The sequence below is a fragment of the Natator depressus genome, chromosome 5, assembly GCF_965152275.1.
Source record: "Natator depressus isolate rNatDep1 chromosome 5, rNatDep2.hap1, whole genome shotgun sequence".
NCBI classification, from domain to species: Eukaryota; Metazoa; Chordata; order Testudines; family Cheloniidae; genus Natator; species Natator depressus.
The window spans coordinates 18,377,789-18,398,284 of NC_134238.1; the positions used below are offsets into that span (position 1 = coordinate 18,377,789).

At 38.8% G+C, this 20,496-nt stretch overlaps 1 protein-coding gene across 1 annotated transcript in view; it reads right to left on the minus strand.

Moving 5' to 3' along the window:
• Nucleotides 1-20,496, minus strand: part of MBD2 (methyl-CpG binding domain protein 2) — a 51,792-nt gene that overhangs the window by 13,935 nt on the left and 17,361 nt on the right. The window contains exons 3-5 of the mRNA XM_074953895.1: nucleotides 15,370-15,507; nucleotides 1,050-1,140; nucleotides 29-206 (exon numbers count right to left, since the gene is read on the minus strand). Coding sequence (XP_074809996.1) covers nucleotides 29-206; nucleotides 1,050-1,140; nucleotides 15,370-15,507 — 407 coding nt within the window. The remainder of the gene's footprint in view (nucleotides 1-28; nucleotides 207-1,049; nucleotides 1,141-15,369; nucleotides 15,508-20,496) is intronic.

Below are 20,496 nucleotides of genomic sequence, written 5' to 3' on the forward strand. Positions count from 1 at the left end.
TGAAAATTTCATGTCTCAACTCCCTTACCTAATGTCCTCATCCGTAACAATGAATGCTTTGCAAAGGGGCTGAGATGTATTGAGCCACACTGCTGGGTTCTTTTCCACTGCAGCAGAGAGTTGCCCTGTGATAGGTGCAGAACTGGTGTGCAAAGCACTGGCGACAGCAGATAGGAGGGTCTCATCATTGTTGCCTGGTCCAACTCCTAAAATGTAAATTACAACACAATTAATTTATTTATGTCTTACTGTACACATGGTATGTATGACTTTAAATGGCAGACTTTCTCCTGTTTGCAAGACAACTATGTATAAGATGTCATCCAGATGTATGAGCATACACTTTAAGACAACATATCTAATGGCAATGATGACTATGAAATACAAATGACTTTGAAACCCTGTTAATGCAATTTTAACATATAGTAAAAACCGCCAAATATCTTCTATATTTGCTATTTGTAAAGTGCTAACTTACAAATTGGCTACAGTTTCCTCAAAGGTCAACCAATTTAATGATCTGGGTTCCTTCTCCAGCAATTATCTTGTCTTCAAGTACATTTATTAATGTAACATTTGATCTTGAAATACAATTTCTCTTTGTAGCTTTTAACGTTAATCTATACCAGTATCTCAATTCTCTTTACTTCAGTGCCACAAGGAATGAAGCCAATGCTGGCAAGTAGTAGTGAAGTCTTTCACAATTCTTTCAAATTTCTAGAGAGGTCTCCAATGTGGTAGAATAAACAGTTACTAACTGTGACCTACAACTTATTGAATTTCATATCAATTGCACTTGTGCCAAGAAAAGAGTACAACTCTGAAGTGTTCTTTATATTAGTTAAGTAAGTAACTCAATAAAAGAGAAAACCCTTTTGAGGAGACAGGTGTTTCTGCCAGCAAGTACATGTCAAGATCTGAGGGTTACTAAAGTAAATTAAAGTCAGAGATACATACTGTAACAGCTTAAGAATATTTGAAAAGCTAACTATCTTTTTTTATACATTCTGCTTACTAGGCATAGCGTAGTTACTAAAGGCATACAGTACCTTGAAGTCCTTTAGGTAGCTCCATGGATTTTATAATTTGTTCACTTACATCAGATGCACTTAGGCCTTGTAGCCTCTTTTCCCAGAAAAGCTGAAAGATGGAAAGTGAGATTGCTTGTTAGCAAAGAAAAATATATGTGGAAGCATAGCACAAACAGAATCATGTTTATATTAACATAGAGTTTATTCACAACTAAAACACGTAGGACACTTAAACAAGGAAAGTGATAACTGGTGACCTACAACTGCACCCTATTAAATAAAAAGGAATAATATCACTTTTAATATCCACACCACTTACTACATAAAGACTGGGGCATGTTTATTCTTCCACTGATTATTCCATCCAGTGATAGGAGCTTTGTCACTGACTTTCATGGGAGTGGGATCAAACCCTTAGTATTTTCTAATGAAAAAAGTTATCTGAAATACAACTCAAATTAAGTCCACTTTCTCTACCTCTGCCACCTGTTTGTCAGGACCAAAAATGGATTAGTAGCCTGAGATACTCCCACGGAAGGGTACAGATTCCTTCTTTCTACTTCTATCTACCAGTGTTATGACTTTTAGGAAATGTCTACATTACGTTTTAAAATCTGCGGTAGAGTCTCAGAGCCCAGGCTCAGGCTCACAGAGCTCGCACTAAAAACAGCTGTATGGATGTTGAGGCTTAGGCTGGAGCTTGGGTTCTGAAACCCACCCCCTCCTTAAGCTTCAGGGCCCACACTCCAGTAAAGTCTACATTGCATAGCACAAGCCCAAGACTGTAGACCCAGGCTTTGAGTCTCGCTGCTGAGAGTTTTAAAAACACAGCATACACATACTCTTAGGCTCCTCCTGCCAGTACTACTGAGTTCTTAATACAATACTAAACCAGCCATATTAGTGAAGTTCATTCAAAAAATGAAAAATTCTCAAAAAATTGGCTAGAGGCAACCTGTCCACTCACTGTGGTCTTCTTATACATGTATGAGTAGCCTACACTCCGGTTACGATAGAGCACTGCACAACTGGACTTATAGTCTCCACAGCTATCACCTCTGAACACTGAAAGCAAGTAGGAATAAGTTCCATTTTAAATAAAATTAGGCATTGACTTCATTCTTGGCAAGTTAGTAATGTACCACTTAGTTGGGATCTCCGATATAGAGCACAAACAGTAAGGGATTAGTGGCTATAACATTTGGTTTTCCCCCTCCTTCACCCACCACCTATCTTTGGAATTAATGAGTGTACTCAATGTATTCAGGCTTCCTTCATTAAAAAAAACAATCAAGTTCATATTGAAATGCAATAAACTTCTGAACAAGAATCATTAAAGAGAAACCATTTTCTCAGGAATGGAGGGCACTATCCATGGGGAGGAAAAGCTTAACGAGAAAGTCAACTGTTTTTAAGCACTGACAGGAAAATGTGACAAGCAATTGCTGTGGGGATTCTTGTGCTTGTTCCATCATGACATCTGGACCAGTGGGTGAATGATAATTTACCTACTCTGAAGGTTGCAAGTAAAAAGAGATTAACTTTCTACAGATAGTCATCCAACACCACTGCTCTCTCAACTGGACAACAAAATATTCATGACTGTTTTACAAATTGGATCTTAACTGAGTAAGACCTTTGGATCATCCAGTTTGACCCAACACTTGTGCTGATTGTAGGACTATTTGACTACAATAGTTCCACTGACAGATTATTCTAACCTGTTCTTGGACATCTCTGTGACTCAACAGTTTCCTTTGATATCCGTCATTCCTCGTTTGCTCATACAACTAAGAACACTTAATCTGAATCCTAAAATTCTTCCTGTGAACTCTCCCCCAATTTCTGAACTCTTATTTCTAGCTGAAGCTTTCTTTTCCTCATTTTCAGGCCAGGGGTTTCCTGTCTCACCCTTTTGTGAAAAAGATTCCCTCTTTAAGTTATAGCTCCCTCCCTTAAGTTATATTGTTACCTTGATGGTAGTCGAAGACAGATTATTTCCCTTGCATCTTATTTTTTTAACTGTATACATTTAGCATCCTGAGTCTTTTGTGTGTATTATTTGACACTCTCTGTATCATTAAAACATTGTATTCCAAAGAAGTGTAATAGATTTCCTCTAAGAACCAATACCGCTCTTTGGATAAAGTGACAATGCCTTTAAAATTCTAGAACACTGAAGAAATCCATGTTATAGTTACTACGAAAGTGTAAGTAGCAACTCTATAACTAAGAGTACATTGAGATATGCATAAGCAGTGAAAAAGAATTAAAATCCTTCTCATTCAGTTTAATCATTGATTTTAGTCTCAGTTTGGCACAATAACTCTTCTGAGGACAAATGAGTTATTTTAGTAAAATAACTACCAATTTCTGCAAAGGAAACTTTTTAAAATGCTTCCTTTCAAAAATTGTGCCCTGTTACTCTAGCTAAACACTCAAGGCCCAAGAACTTCCATCTCCACCCACAGAGATTACATCACAGGGTATGTCTATACTGGAAAGAAAAACCTGCAGCGCCAGGTCTCAGAGCTTGGGTCAACTTACGTGGGCTCCCAGGGCTCAGGCTGCAGGGCTCAAAATATCAGTGTAGACATTCAGGCTTGGGCTGGAGCCTTGGCTCTGAAACCTGATGAGGGTCAGAGTAGGAATATCTACACTGCTATTGTTAGTCCTGCAGCCCAAGCTGTGTGAGCCCAAGTCAATTGACCCGGGCTCTTGAGATTGGGGTGATGGACTTTCTTTGTAGGTAGATGTACCCTCAGATACTATTGTTCTCTGATGCCAACAGCTTGCTTCCCCAGATCACTCTCTCTACTCCTCACATAGACCATGAGGTGCCAGGGAGGAAGGTTAGATAATAGGGGATATACGGATGTGTGGAGGCACTGGGAGAAACATGGTTGCTCCAGGATGGATATCTGGAGAGCAGGGATATGCGAAGAACTTGGAGTAGGAAGCCCAGTGCCCAGGGAGATTAACAGTACTTCCCTACCTCACAGGAATGTTATGTGGATAAATACTTTAAGAACTGTGAGGTACTCAGATATTATGGTGATAGGGACTGTATAAATACCTAAAATAGATAAATCATTCTAGTCTGACCTCCTGCATATCACAGGCCATAGGACTTCCCTGCATTAATTTCTGCTTTAAGTCCAATAGCTGTGGATTGAACTAAAATCATGTCTTTTAGAAAAACATCCAGTGGGAAAGATTGCTAGTGATAGAGAATCCACCACAATCTTTAGTGAATTGTTCCAATGGTTATAAACCCTCAACATTACAAATTTGCTCCTTATTTCCAGTCTGAATTTATCTAGCTTCAACTTTCAGTCATAGGATCTTGTTATATCTCTTTCTGCTAATTAAAAAGCCCTCTATTATCAAATTTGGGTTACCCATATAGGCAGTTGTAGACTGACCAAGTCACCTCTTAACCTTCTACTTAATAAGCTAAATAGATTGAGCTCCATGAAACTTTTGCTAAAAGGCATGTTTACCAAAACTTTAATCATTCTTGTGGCTCTTCTCTGAAGCGTCTCCAATTCATCAACAACTTTCTTGTATTGTGAACACTAACACTGGACACAAGATTCCAGTAGCTGTTGCACCAGTGCCAAATACAAAGGTAAAATAATCTCCCTACTCTGACTCAATATTCCCATATTTCTACACTAGCCATGTTAGCCACAGCTTCACACTGGGAGCTCATGTTCAGCTAATTATCCACCATTATCCAAGTCTTTTTCAGAGTCACTGTTTCTCTGAATAGAGTCCCTCATCCTATTAGTATTGGGTACATTCTTTGGCCATTCTCCCAGCACTCCAGTGAAATAAGGAAGTATTCTTTTACAGAGAGGGAATTGAAGGAAAGAGATTAAGTGACTTGCCCAAAGTGACTCAGGAATCTGTGGCAGAGCCAGAAATTCAGCCCATATCTCCTGACTCATCAGATATAACCTACCCTTCTTCTCTGGTGGGAGAAGTAATGAGGGAATGTGAAGCCACAGTTGCAAGGATGGGTAGAACTTTATTTCCTTGCTAGGTTTCTGTTGGTGATCCTTTGCACGTCCTTTGCACTTGTACAATTAGTTTATTTGGATTTTTTTAAGTGAAGTATTTTGTTTGGCAAATCATAATAAACAATAGTTTTAAATAATTTAAATAATTTAAAATAATTTTTAAAAATTTAAAAAAAAAACAATTTTGCCTCCCTGATATTCTTTCACTTTTCCAAGAAAAATTTTGGATCATGTCTCTGTCTGGCCCAATGATTGAAGTATTTATTCACAGTGGAACAGACACTGGGCCAAGAGAGAGCAAGACCGTGAAAACAGTCCCTCTGCTTCAATCACTCTTTCATTGTTTATCCACAGAGGAAGAGCTTCAACAGGAGAGATTAAGGAAGCCTACATCAGACTATCAGTGATCAGAGCACTCTCCTGAGAGGTGGGAGACCTCTATTCAAATCTTTCTCTCCCTCTGAGAATTGAGCCTTGCTCTCTCACATTCCAAGTGAGCAGTTCTAACCACTGGGCTTAAAGTATATGGTGGCCACACACACCAGCTCCCTGTTTTGTGTAGAGTCAGGCAGGCACTTAACTCATTCCTGCAGGAAATGCTTTAGGTATCTAAGATGCTGGACTCCAGGTGACTGGTTCTTGTTTGTGGATTGCTAAGCAGATACAGGCACCTCCCTGCAGCACAGACTTATGAGCCTATCTCTGAGAGAGAGAGGTGGGGCTTAGCACACAGCCTCTGGTCAGCATCTCCCTTTGGCTAGCTGAGGCAGCTCTGTGACTAGTGTGCTTCCTCCTGTGGATAGCAGTCTAAGGTGTCTATCTCTTCCTATTCTACGTATAGGAAGCTAGGCGCCTTGTTCGGCTTTGTGGATCACAGTGTTGTTCCTGTGATTTTTCTAGGCACCTAACAGTTAGGTGCTGTAATGTTCAGTATTGGAATGCCCAAATCCCTGTGCAGATCCACTGATAGATTAGTCTCCCTATTACTGTAACCACTGAATACAAAGTGTTATGAGCTGCCAGTTTTCCTTAGCGCAATAAATGGAAACAGCCTGTTTTACACAGTTGCCCCAAAATGACTAAAGAGTAACATGACTGCATTGGCCTTTTCCATGTCATTCCTCATATTAAGTGTTACTTTTAAAAAGGTATGTAAGCATTGGAATCACTTTGCTAATAAGTGATTGCACATCCAGTTAGAACAAGTAGTCCAGAACAAAGAAAGACTAAGGGTCTCAGGGTATGTCTACACTGCAATTGGACACCATCAGCTGGCTCAGGCTTGCAGGGCTCAGGCTAAGGAGCTACTTAAATATGATATAGATGCTTGGGCTCTGGCTAGAGCCTGGGCTCTAGGATCCTCCCACCTCAGAGGGTCCTAGAACCCTATCTCCAGCCAAAGCCTGAACATCTAAACCACAATTAAACAGCCTACAAGCCTAACTCCAGAAAGTCTGAGTCTGCTGGCATGGTCCCATCACAGGTTTTTAACTGCAGTGTAGACATACCCTCAATCTTGCAAACCCTTAGCATTGGAAGTACTCGCATGGAAGTCAACAAGACTGCCTACAGGAGTTATATTGTGCAAAATTGGGCCCTAAGAGGACAGGGCAATCTTGCATATTATAATGTAAAGCATAAGATAGTTTGCAGCTTAATTACTGAAAAGCTACACTTTAATCCTTCTATGGTGACAGCTACAGAAATGATTTCTCTTTCTGATATTCCTTGCATTGGTAGTTAGAAATTTAGATTCCCCCCCAGTTACTATACAGTTTAATAGAGAAGAAAGAGGGACCAGTTGGTTGGGGCACTGGCCTGGGATACGGGAGACTCAGGTTCAATTCCCTGCTCTGCCACAGAGTTCCTATGTGACCTTGGGCAAATCACTTAGTCTCCCTGTGCCTCAGTTCCCCATTTGTAAAAAGGGGGTCGAGCAGACAGGAGCCTCTGAAATAAAACTGCACATGGAGAGGTCATGAAAATGACACCCCTAAAACCATGTCAAACTTTATGTGTGTATGTAGTCTGTGCTTAATAAGACATATTTTACCAGGTATCACAAAATGTGTGAAGTTGTTCAATACTGTATTAAATCAAGAAGTGCAATACATGATTTAGAGTCTCCACAAAAGGTTTAGCTGGAAACAGGAACTCTGCATGGAAGATGCAGGGAAGCCCTTCTTTCTCCAACTTCTTAGAGTTAACGATCCAACAATCCAAGGGAAAAACAGAACAGGCAACTCACACATTTACAAGCTCTTAGGAGTACTTGTGCTCCGTTAGTATATATTATCAGTTTTTGAGAGTTGTTTAAAAAATATCTTAACAGAAAATGGCTTTGGAAAATTGTTACAATATAATCCGTAGGTACCACTGATCAGCTAGTCAAAGTTCAGGCCCTGGGACAGAGGCACTGACTTTCTAATGTGCCGAGGGTTGTGGGGGGGTGCTCAACCCCCAGCTCTGCCCCAGACCCCGCACCCACTCCACCCCTTCCCTCAAGGGCCTACCCCGAGCACGCCCCACTCCCTCTCCCTCCCCGCGCCTCCTGCATGCCGTGGAATAACTGATCCGGGGTGGGCAGGAGGCACTGATTGGCAGGACTGCCGGCAGGTGGGAGGTGCAGGAGCAGCTGATCGGGGAGCTGCCGGTGGCACCAACCAATTTTTTCCCTTGAGTACCTGAGGAGTCTGCGCCTATGCCCTGGGGCATTTCCAGTTGGAAAGTGGAAGTCCAGTATTCTGTTTGATGCAATCATATATTTACACAGAATGTAAAAAATGCTGCTTCTCCAAATGCAGGAGAAACTAAAAACAAAAGGAGCAGCTTTTTAGCTCACAACTCTAAACCCCTTTTGCCAACAGATGCAAAATCTCTCTTTCTAGCTTTTCAGAGTCATATTTGAGCCCACAGACTTCTGCTTGACTTTCTTGCTTCTCCCTCTTTCTCTCACTGTTCATTCTCATTCTTTCTCTCTCTCTCTCTGTGAGACAATATCATATTAGTTTCTTGGCAGACTCCATTAGGCCTTATTTTTTGTGTGGCCCCTGAAACTCTCTTTTCCAAGTAACTTAAATTAAGGGTGTGTTCAAATATCAGATTGAATTAGGTTTTAACTCAACCACAACAAGAATTCACCCAGCTCATAATATAAATACATGCAACGGTTTTAATTTAATACATTATTCAACTCAGGATCAGCCACTACATCCTATTCTGTACTACTTTTCCTGCTTAGCTGCAGATTCTCAGAGTTCAACTCTCATTTCAGTGAGCACATGTGATCCTTAGGGAATGTTACAAGGCCCATCTATTGCTCAGGATTATCCTGAGGTAAGTGGGTGAAGAGAAGAGGGTCAACCCCTTTTGGAATTTCATTTTGGGAGGATCTAAGACATCAGCTGGGATATATCATCTGATTCCTTAATTCCTATGGTAGAGGATCTTTTCCTGGTTAGACTGTATGAACAACCTGTGTATGTTTAAAAGTCCAGAGGTTCTCATGGATTATTTAAAGCCACACGAAATGTGAAGGCACCGAGCTGAAACGCTGGCAAGACAAATGTGATTAGCACTTATGTCATATTATACCAGCATTAAAAAAAAAATGTAAAAATTAAAACCAGATTTTATTTAAAACAGATTTTTATTTGAACAGGTTTATTTTTTTAAAAAACTATTTAAAATAAATTTGAAATTGACAACTTATTATGATCTATTTAAATCATTTAAATACAAAAAATAATATAAGCAATACATATTTGCTGCCAAGTTTCAAAGAAAGTCAAACCACTGAAAAAGAGGAAGTCACTGGCTTAGCACCTGGAGCCAGAGTTTGCTGAAGTGCTAAACCAGCTTTAGACAGCAGTAGCCTTTTCTGCAGTTGCAGAGAGAATACTTTCTTCATTTCAGTTTATTCACCTAGTTCAGTTCAATAACTAATTCATTCAAAGTTCAGAAACCAACTGGGAGTTAAAAAAAAAAAAAAAGCAGGAAAGCTTGTTTTCCTTTTCCCAATCTATGAATAAAATCTAGGTGTGAGAGAGTATGATCTACTTGTTCTAAAATCCTGAAGGACATGGTGACCACAAATCAGTTCATTTCACTAACTACAAATACTTCCTTTAATCAGTTTTAACTGCAGAACATGCTTTGATAAACATTTTTTTCTTATTATCAAACACTTAATATTTTTATTGCATAAAACTAAAATGCTGTTTTTGTGCATTTTAATGGAATTTGAATTTCTATCCAAATTGGGCTTGACATAATAATCACAAGTAAAATATTAATCATCTAGTTAATAAGAAATGCATCATTCACCATTTTCTAACATAATATAAATGTAAAAACTAAGAATCTGAATAAATATGTTATGTAATTACTTAAAGAAGTATGTGTGTGTGTGTGTGTGTGTGTGTGTATGTATGTATGTTGTATCCTCCTGATTAGCAAAAGGAAGCACCAAATTAGTGTAAATGCTATGTTGATTTTCCAAAATCAACATGTTTTAATGGTTACCAATTAATGAGACTCAACCTTTCTTTAGGAAAATACCTAAAAAGTACAAATAAACAATAAGATTAAAATCTATTATTTAAATCAAGGTTTTCTGCTTGTTGAGTTAAATCATTTTAAAATCAGTGATTCAACTAGTTTTGACTTAAATCAATCCATCCTGAATTATACAAACAAAATGCTTGCCCTAGGCTCTTGGCACTCATATTTAAAAGCAATACACTCATGTAACTCCAGCAGATAACTGGTCAAGTCTCAAAATATTCACTACATAAAAAACCCTATTCCCTAAGTGAGACTTGTGTTCAAACTTTTGGGGAAGAAACAGGTGGGCTTTGTAGCATGCACTGGAGGTCAAAAAGTTCAGGCTAGTTAGCACCAAGGAGACCTGTGTTTTCAATGAGAGAACATGTGCTTCACAGATAGTACAGCTTTTGATTACACCTTGGAGCAGTAACCTCTGGAGACTGAAACAGAGCGGATACCTAGAAGGCAGGGATACTGAAATCCATGAGGAAGAAAGGAGTTTTGGTTTGCCATGTCATTGAATATTCTTCAGTCAGATGTGAAACACTGAACAGGCAGCAGTACTAACTTAAGCAACTGATTGGCTAACTTACTGCCTGTTGACTTGAGGTGTAGCTCTTGGGTCTCCACTGGACTGTATTATTTTTCTTTCTTCTGGGAATCCCCACTCCAGGTTCAAAAGGAAGTATGTGGCAGGAGTAGAGAGTACTGCCACAGTATGAAGTACTACCACATCTGGTGTCCTTTTGGATGGGAAGGGAGAGAGCAGTAGTTGGAAGAAGGTGCAGTTTCCTGACATTAGGCAAAATCATACTAGCTTTCAGCAATGATGAGGAAACAAGCTTTCTGCTTTTTACTGATTAAACTGCTCTTGAAGCCGATAGCTATTCTGACATTTTTCATCCAGAGTGATTCTGGGTAGCAGTCCAAGGTTGACTGCTTAACCTCAGCCAAAGCTGAGTGCAGTGCAACTCTGAAGCAGTAAGACAAGCAGCCATGACTGGAAGACTGAGGGTTTTTGGTCCATGTAACGAAACAGACAAGAAAATGAAGCCTGGAATAAGGGAAACAAAATGCTACAGAATGCAAGTAGAAAAAAATAATCATCAAAGGAGTAACTTTACCACTTTGAGCCACCTCAGTGAGACCCCAAAACAGGTTTTGGGTATGAGAGTAATTTCGGAAAAAAGTGAAGTAGCTACAAGAGGACTGTGTGAATGAGACAGACTTGAAGTTTGGCAGCATGTGGGCAAAAGCACTGTGCTTTGATGACAAATATAGTTTTAGCAAAGTGCCTCTAGATTGACTGGTGTCAGCGTACGAAAAAAAAAGTTGTTTGAGGATTTTAAAACAATTCATAGAAGCTGAAAGTGCATTCACTAGTTCAGCAGTGGGGGGGAAGGAGAGAGAAAAAAAAGAGTAGTTTGTCAGCAAGCTTCTGTCTTCAATAAATAGACTCAGTCCCCACCTAAGGATACAGCCTAGATCTAGGAACCCTGGATGTGCAGCTCTACCTTCTCACACCCTTGTGTGGATTCCTCTTTCTTGATGAGCAAGTAAGATAGAGAACCAAGAACTACGTATTCCAGATGTTCCTGAGCTGTGATCTAAAAGCTCTTTCCAGTGGCACATGAAGAGCTGAGCAGTGTCATGATGATCCTGGCTCCATCCTTTGTGTGCAACTGCTGCCAGGACACCTAAAAGCATAGAACCACAGGTGCCACTAGGGTCTGTTGCTCCATAAAAGGAGTTCCCAACTCTACCAACACCCACCCCAGAAGGAAGCTGCTGCTGCAAGGTCATGGAGGAGCTACCATAAAGACATCTGCTACCTGAAGGAGCTGCTGCCCGAAATCTCACTGCAACACCACCTAGGAAGCCACCAGAGAGATTGCTTCTGAGGCTATCACGTGACAAAGAAACTACTGGAATTGCTAAGGGGATAGCTACCACAAAGAGTACCACAAAAAGAAGCCACTGAGACCACCACATGAAAAGTCAGGCTATGAAGGAATGTTGGCAAAATCTGGTTTCAAATTCTATTGTGAGGCGGGAGGTAGATGGAGGTAAAAAAGAGAAAGGAGGCCAGACAAAGGTACTTAGAAAAAAAAAAAAGGAGTCAGGGACCTAGAGGGAGATTTGGGTTAGGATGGGAGAATAGTGAGGAACGTAGGCATAGAGAAACCACGACGCCTGAAGATAGTAGGTTGATTGAACTTGAGTTTTAGCATGGGGGAAATCTGTACGCATGTGGGACTTGTGGGGGTGGCAACATCAACAGCAGTGGGAGTTTATTTTGAATGTGTATATAGGGGAAAGCGTGGAATGGATTTTGTTTGGAGGGGAAATTGATTGTATGTGGGAGGAATTCACTTTGATTTGGAAAGAGCAATCATGAGATTGCCTCCCTACTAAGAGATGCTCTACAATATAAAATGTTGGGAAACCCTGGTGTACTCTCTCAGAGTCTAACTGAACTGTCAGTATCCAGTCCTGCCTCATTACTTTGTCCTGTAAAAGATCCTAACAGGGAACCATATCCTTGTTTTGTGGAAAGTAAGCAGGGCCTATGCACTCCACTGGACTTCTTCTATACTCGGTAGAATGTGCAGAATTACAGAATTTGAGTGTGCAAATCTATTCAAATGCACAATTAGGATAAAACCTATCATATGCAAGTGATTGCAGATGTGCAATTGCACACAGAGGTGGTAGTTGAGATCCCTCTGGACCATTTGACAATTTATATACCAAAAAGACTTCTATCATCATTTTGTGATAGATTATTTTTCCATGGAGGAGACTAATTTTTAAGAGATTTACATGTCCTATATGAAAAGCATATAATCAATTGTCAAATTGTTTCACTAATATTTGTTACAATGTAAATAACAAGTAATCTATGGCCTGTTTTGAATTGCGACTTTCCTGAAATACAAAGCACAGGGAAGTCTTTATAAACACAGTCTCTATCACAATTTATCTGGAGGTTAATTGAGAAGTGCTGGGAGAGTCTGCTTCTATCTGCATAATATTTCTACCAAGAAAACCCATCCCTAAATTTTAAAGAGGGTTTTAGGATTCCAGATTATTTTCTCTTTCTTTCTTCCTCCCTCCTCCCCCCACTTTTCTTTTAAGTTGTTGTACCAGAAAAGTCTCTACACATAGTTTGGAAGAAAGTTTTAAAGTATCTAGTATGCAACTAACTTCTTTGTTTACTGCACCATAATAAAAAAAATGTACTGTTTATAAAGTTTCCAGGAGGGACTTTTACAACAATTCAAATTTATGGTTTGAAAATCTAACAACAGACAGGCTGGAAAGGAGTACAAAGGAGTGGGAAATATCTTTGAGCTGAACTTCACTCCCATGGTTGGTCCCCTCAAATCAATCATCTTAGCAATTGTGAAAAGTGTAATTTTTTGTCACTGTTCCCCACCAATCCAGATTAGTGAGTTTACATATCACAGGATTAGTCAAGCAATTGCAGCACTACGGATTTTAAGCTTTTTGGATTTTCTGCATACTGTTAACTCTGCACTACCCAGAACCACATGAGCTTTACTGAATAGAAGAAAAAGCTAGAATCAGTGCCTTTAAAGACCCAGGGAAATTGCAGACAAGCTGAAGCCACACCAGCTTGTGCTTTAGAAGTCAGATTTAAACAAAAAGAATTGCATCTCCAGGTTCTTGGGATCTATGTGACCATTCCAAAGAGATGAAGTGCATTGGAGAAAACAAGAACACTGCTTTTAAGTTAACAACAGCCCTAGAATTATTGTCTAAAATCAGCACTAAATAGGGAAGGGGTGGGGGGAAAGAGTTTTTTAAACCATTTCAAACCCAAGTCTCCAAAAACAATAAAAAAATGTCACCGATCTTTATAGAAACCTCTTCTGCTCAGAACACCAACATTTTGCTTGGTAATTTTGTTCAGTGTGTCCTCTTACCAAGAAGTGATGCTGTAAAAGATGAGAATGGAATCTGTTCAAAAGTAACCAGGATGTCCAATATAGCAGGTTTTGTTTAGCTTTAGATCTCATTCCATCTTCTTAATTTATTAAACCCTCTCTTAAAAGGCAAAGACCTCGCCCAATTGAGTATTGAAAGTCATCTATAATGGGAATCTTTAGGAGGAAAGATTACTCTTTCACATAAAGATCAAGGGACTAGTTGTAGAAGACCTCAGTCACTAAATTTGTGGGAGGTAAGGGAGCAGACAACCAGGGAAGGGTTTTGAATCAGTCATCAAGGTATGAACTGGCAGAGATCCATTTCTCTAGAATGAAGGTGCTATAACTGCTACCATTTGGTGAATATTAGTGGTGCAGCAGCCGCACTGAAAGGAAAAGCCTGGCACTGGAAGTGTAGTAGCTCAAGGGAAACCCAAAGAATATATGGTGATAAGAGGCTGTAGACCCATGCAGTTATGTATCTTTTAGATCTGGATGTGATACACTTACATGGCCCCTGCTGAACTTCGTGGGACCAACAGTGAGGCAAGTCGAGACCTTCAAATCTTGCTGAAAGACCTCTATAACAAGATGATCCAATATGGCTCCAAATCTCTTCTTTTCTGGCTCACCTGAAGAGGAAGAAACACTACACAGGATGTAGGATCCAAATTCTTTAGATAGATTCTTTAAGAAAACAAAGCCCAATCATGTGTGATAGGTCAAAACTATTTCTTACAAGATCTGCACACAGGAACCTTGAGGGAGCAATGCTGATAGAAGCAGTCTTGATTTCATAGGAAATGAATGTTAAAAGCATGTTTGTCCCCAGAACTTAACTCTGTTCTATAATAAGAAAGGGGCCATGAGAGTGTACCGAATACATAAATAAGTGCTATAGTACTTTCTTCTTAAAACAGCCAATGTATAAGGCATCTTAATTTGATGGTAGCAACCTTATAGGGACTTGATAAATAAGATTACATTGATCCTTCAGGTACTGTTTTTAAATCTCACTCACATATACATAGCACTAATAATTAGCTAACAGGGAGTTCCTTGTGATAGTTCTTGCATTTGTTCATTTCTTTTCAAATGAAGATCCCTTTGGTGTGAAGAGATGATCAGACATCAGTAAAAGAAAGGGATCTAAATGAAATCCTGTACAAAACAGAATTTATAATAATATACTCTACTATTTTCTAAAAATGAGCATTCATCAAAAGTCTGCTTAAAGGGAATTTAATGAATTTAAGAGACACAAAACAGCATTTTTTAATGTTTTATGTAAATCCTTCTTCCAGTAAAATGCCTTTAACAAAGGTAAGGAGTACTTGTGGCACCTTAGAGACTAACAAATTTATTTGAGCATAAGCTTTCGTGAGTTACAGCTCACTTGTATGTTCTATCCCCTCCCCTTTATAAAAACAGCAAACTTTTTAGGAACAAATGCTGTAAAGAGGGCAATACAATGAAGTTTGATGCTTCATGTCAAAATACAGGGATTGTTTTTAAAAAATGTTATAACTCAGTGAAATTCTCTAATTGTAGAACCATGAAGGAAGGTACGGATTAAAGAGTTAACCTCCTACACGCTCATTTTAACATGCATGGAATCAAGCCTTTTCAGCTACTTCTCCACTACACTTTTTTTTTAATAAAAAGAAGAGACACTTAATAGAATCACATTAAGGACATAATCTCCCCTGGAATGAAATTATTCTGTCTTAAATTTAAACTAGAGCCAATTAGATCTCAGGTCACAATACCACTTTCTGAATGGTAACAAAAGGGAACTGATGACCTTCTTACCTGGCGTGGCTGTTCAGTCACTCGTTGTGGATCTGATCTCACTTTATTGCTAGGATGGTTGGTAACTTTGGTTACTGGCTGTTTGAAAATGGATGCTGTTTGTCTGATTGGCAGTGTCGTATTTAAGTCTGGTTTACCCTGTTTAAAAAAAAAAAAGGATTAGCAAGGACTGTATAACAGATTGCTGTTGGATTAACCCATTTTTATTGACTTGTGAAAGAATTTGTTGTTACTGCACTAATGAGTTCTTGGATAGCTAACCTTTCAACCAACTCACTTATTTTAAAAGAAAAAAGTGAAGTTTAGAAGTTTCACAGCTACTTCTATCTCGTGGAAAAATAAAGCCGCATGAGAGCCCATCTTTCCTTATTGGAAAATATACGTTATTTATTTAAATGACTTGTTGCTAAAGTGAGCTATTGTCAGAAAGCTAATGACAAATTCAGCCTTCCAAACCTGTTTGAAAACATAATCAAAGCAAGTAATTTAGGGTTCTAATAAACAAAAGTGTTATTCAGAAATTCACAGATCTTAAGATCAAAATGGACCAATATGATCTAAATGAACCGCCTATATAAAAATAGATCATAGTATTTCCTGTATCAAGGATCTTCATAACTTTAATTGAGTTAGAGCATCTCTTTTAGAAACATTTTAAATCTTAGACTAAATGACATTAAGTGACAAAGAAACCCCCACAACCCTAATAAACTGTTCTAATAGTTAATTACCCTCACTTCTGTGAAAATAGCTTGTCTCTATATCAATACCTTCTATAATTTTTTAAATTTTATATTTTGAATGGGTTTCATCTTGGTGTGCTGTATTTTAGGTTTTAGAAGATAAGCTGTTTGACCTATAATCTAGTTCCAAACTAGAATACTTACTGTAAAATCTTGTTTCCAAGAAGAATGAAAAAATTTCCCTATTTTTAGATCAGCCCAGGAGAAAATGGAGATAAAAATGTATCATAAGTCTGAATTTATTTTTATTTTACTGAAAAATGAATGTTTGCACGATTGGCTTTGTTGTGCTCAGGTATTTGCATTAGGTATTTTATAAGGGGATGATATTTTATTTCTCATATACCAGTGACAATATTTTTAGGATACATGATCCAGATAAGAGTATGCAAGTTTCCTCAGAAGTAGTCTTATGCTTGATATTTTGGCAGTCGTGTCACAGGTTGAAAAAAACTTCCGAGACACAGAAAATACCAAATATTTTAAGAATTGCTGGCTAACATACCCCACATACTTAAGAACTTCGGCCAGTCTTTTTGTCCATGATAACAGAGTAATTTCGGATTTTCAAAGCTTTTTATTTCAGAAATTTCAGATATGCATTATATTAATACAAAAATACATGTATCGACAAACCTGAGCAATATGTAATCCTTTACAGCACAAAAATGCGGTAGCCTACATTACGTTTACAGACAATTTTTTTTAACCAACCAAAATTGTCAGGTTTAGAACATAAAAAAATGTATTAAGTGATAATCACTATAAACACAAAACAAAATTCTTGCCACACAAGACTATACAATTAAAATGAAAGTTGGATTGTTGTTTTATGCAACAATCTAACAGCAAGGGGAAATTTGGAACATTACATTTCTGCTTAAACTAACATTTTATTGCAAATATCTGTATATCACCTATATCAGCATACAAATATTCATTGACACATGCTTAGGATGCGTTAAAACTCATTTGCGCGTACATCTTCATACTTTCCAATCACATACAGTAACGTTGCGGGGTTAGCACTTGTTCAAGATTGGAGAAACTGCGTTCAGCATCAACTGAATTGCACTGGATGGCCAAAACAACACGAGCAATCTGGCTAAGTCTTGGCAAACGTTTGTCCATGCTTTTCCAAAAACTGGAGAGAGAAGTGTCATTGATACTAAGAAGTTAATTTACAGTGTTCAAGTAAACTGCTCGCTCACCCTCAGATACAGAACTCAGCAGTGGTATACTCTCTTCATAGTCACTGAAGTTGCAGGAGAGTACACAAACTTGCTTGGGATCAAGGATTCTCACATCACGAAAAAAATGTATATGCTGGCTGTTTGTATTTAAGTATCCCTGCAATTTCTTTGCAGAGCTCTGAAAAACGTAACACTTGAGATTGTACAGTGCATTCTGTCCTCTGTACTGAAGTATTGCTGGCAGATCAGATGCAACGTTGTACACTTCTGTTGGTAATGTCGACCATGATTCAAACTTAAGTAGCGTCTGAACTAGTGGAGTTGCCTCTGCTTCAATAAAAATTAAATTTGCCACAAGCAATTCTCTCTGCGATTAAACACTTAGCTCCTCTAAAACAGCAGTCGTATCCTCCCCTTCGATTTCCCAAGCAACGAACCCCTTGTAGTACTCCACATGATGGCAGTGATAGTCTACGGCTTTAAACCAAGTAGTCCATCTTGTTACAACTATTCCAGAGGTAATGTTGGACTTTCAACTCCATAGTCAATAAGATAGTCTCTGAAATGAACACATCTGAGTAGGGGTTTTCAGAACAGCTTTTTCATTAGAGCACACAGACGGTCCACTTCTGTATACAAATGGCACCAGCACTCACCTAGTAAAGCTGTCTTGTGTGCCCACCAGGCACATGAATGCAGCTGGTTAAAATGCCATTTAAACGGTTTTTGAATGACTTTCACATGTACTTTGCATTATCTGTCACATAAGCCACTACATTTGAAAAGTCAATTTCATGGTGTACAAGGGACTTTATAACAGCTTGTGCAACTGTAGTTTAACGTGTTCTAACTCTACTGTTTCTACGAGCTTGGCAGCAGCTGGGAAATCTTCTGAAACCTGCATCAGCTCTATTAGAATATTTGCAACACACTGGTGCAGGCTGTCTGTATATTTATCCACAATTATAGCTGCTTGCTGATCCTTCAGTTCAGCAATCAGTTGTTGCTTGTTTTGTTCAAAGACGTGGGGAAGATGGACTCATCTCAGTGTACTTGCTTGCGGAATGTAGGCCCCATTTCATGTGTGCTTATTTAGGAATTCTCTCATTTTGGGATTGTCTAGTTTTTCTAGTGGGATGTTTGCACTGCAACAGGCCTTCACCCATTCTTGTACTATATCTTTTCCCTGTAATTCTAATTTTCATTTTGTCATACAAGCACACCAATAATTGTGAGCTGTGCCTTTGCTACTGTCACTTCACCACTCTTTGCCCTTCGTTTTTTGTTTTTCCGTTGCTACAACATGACATGGACCTTTAATGTGGTTGACTATGTAGTCCTTTTTAACATGGTCAAGAACTTTGCTTCAAATTGTACAAAATAACTTCCCTCCATCCATATGGAACATATACTTGCCGAATTCTTTAACACTAGCCTCATGTTTAACCATTTAGACATTGGTAGAAAACGGCTCAAATGCCTGAAGCAGAAGGTAGAAAATCATAAGGACTGGGTGATTTCAGAAATGGAAGGTAATTTCATGAAAAAAAACGCAGCAATATTGCCAGTTTCCAGAAAACACTGGCCCTACTAAGAACATCCCAGCCTTTTTCAGGGTGTACCAGTGAAAGCGTGGCTGGGTGCACATATATCTGTGCAGACACCTAATAAAGCCACACAGGATAGGTGCTCGAAAAAATGAAGTTCCCCAGGATTAAACAGCCCGAAATATTTTCCCGTAAAGTATGTTCTGTGTTTTAAAAAGTCTTGAGAGACTTTAACAATTATTTATCAAAAATTACAGATGACAGTATAAACTTGTACTTATCAAGCATATTCTTTTTAAGATTGTATTATATCTGCGCTGGAAGGGAGGAAAAGGGTACCCCATCATGCATGTTAAGGAAAAGTTAGCACATGTGACTCCATTTTGGTTTGGGGCCCACCATTGTCTAAAAGCAAGCACATCATGCACCAGGAGGAGTGTTCCTTAGATACTGCATTCCTGTGAAAATCCTCCTCCTTGTCTCCAGCCTGCCTTGACTCCCAGTATCTGTTCTTTGTCAGTCCCTAAACTCCCTATCTCCTGGCCTTTGATGTGAGGCCTCCCATCCTGATAATAAAAGTTACTGATGCATCGCTTTAGGACCATGCTGTGTAATTAACATACTGGTTTAGCACGAGAAATGCACCAAGCAGGGATAGGTGGTAGATAAGAAAAGGGTTTGTTTATTGGCTAAGGTTTCCGGTGCACGAGGGCAACATGCTTTGCCAAGAGGTATATAACCTTTGTATAATCTGTATTCGGGGTCCCCTCCTGGCTAGCAGGGGGGCACCACGCTCGAGCGTAATAAACCTGGTGTTTTTTGGGAACTCGGCAGTTGTGGACTTTGTTTATGTGCCTCAGCCTAGATTCGAACTGTGCGTGACCTACCAAGTGTAATTCGCAGCATTTGTGTGCGTGTCCTACCAGGTGTAATTCGCAGCATTTGTGTGCGTGTCCTATCAGGTATAATTCGTAACATGTAAGAAGGAAGCTTTATAATTGGCTCGGAGGTTGTAGATCAGATATAAGTGAATAACTGTTTTCAATATAAGCTTCAATATAAGTATATACATACCTAACCAGATGAGAATTATAGATAAAACTGATTTGGTGAAGTTCTTTTGTTTGGTTATAAATCCCAACTAAAGCCACATTCTTAGACCCCTTAGAATTTATAAGGGGATTATTTTTGTACTCATCTGATACTTTACTTCCAATATTAAGATTCACTTGTCTGATTTGATAGTTTCATAGTGTTTTATTTTTGTTTAATATTCAGGTTAATTCTGGTGATAGGTTTTCTTGATTAAACTTTAGTTTTAGAGTTTTAATAAAATTTATAAAATAGAAACTGATAATGAGTTACAATTCCTGAGTCATATTTCCTTCAGTAAGGAACATGGGTCCAGAACCTTTCAAGGCCTGGGATGGATACCAGCCACTCTACCTAAAGGCCTGACCAGCACCCCTAACAAATCTATAGATCTTATGCTACAAAATTTTCTTATTTTTATTCTGAATGTGTCTCTTTGAGCTTCTAAGTCGAACAGCTTAACTCAAACAGCTTCTATTTTGAGAAATCTTCTCCCTATGTAGAAGGGATACTTACAGACTCTGATCTCCTTGTGTGTATTAGTGCCATGTG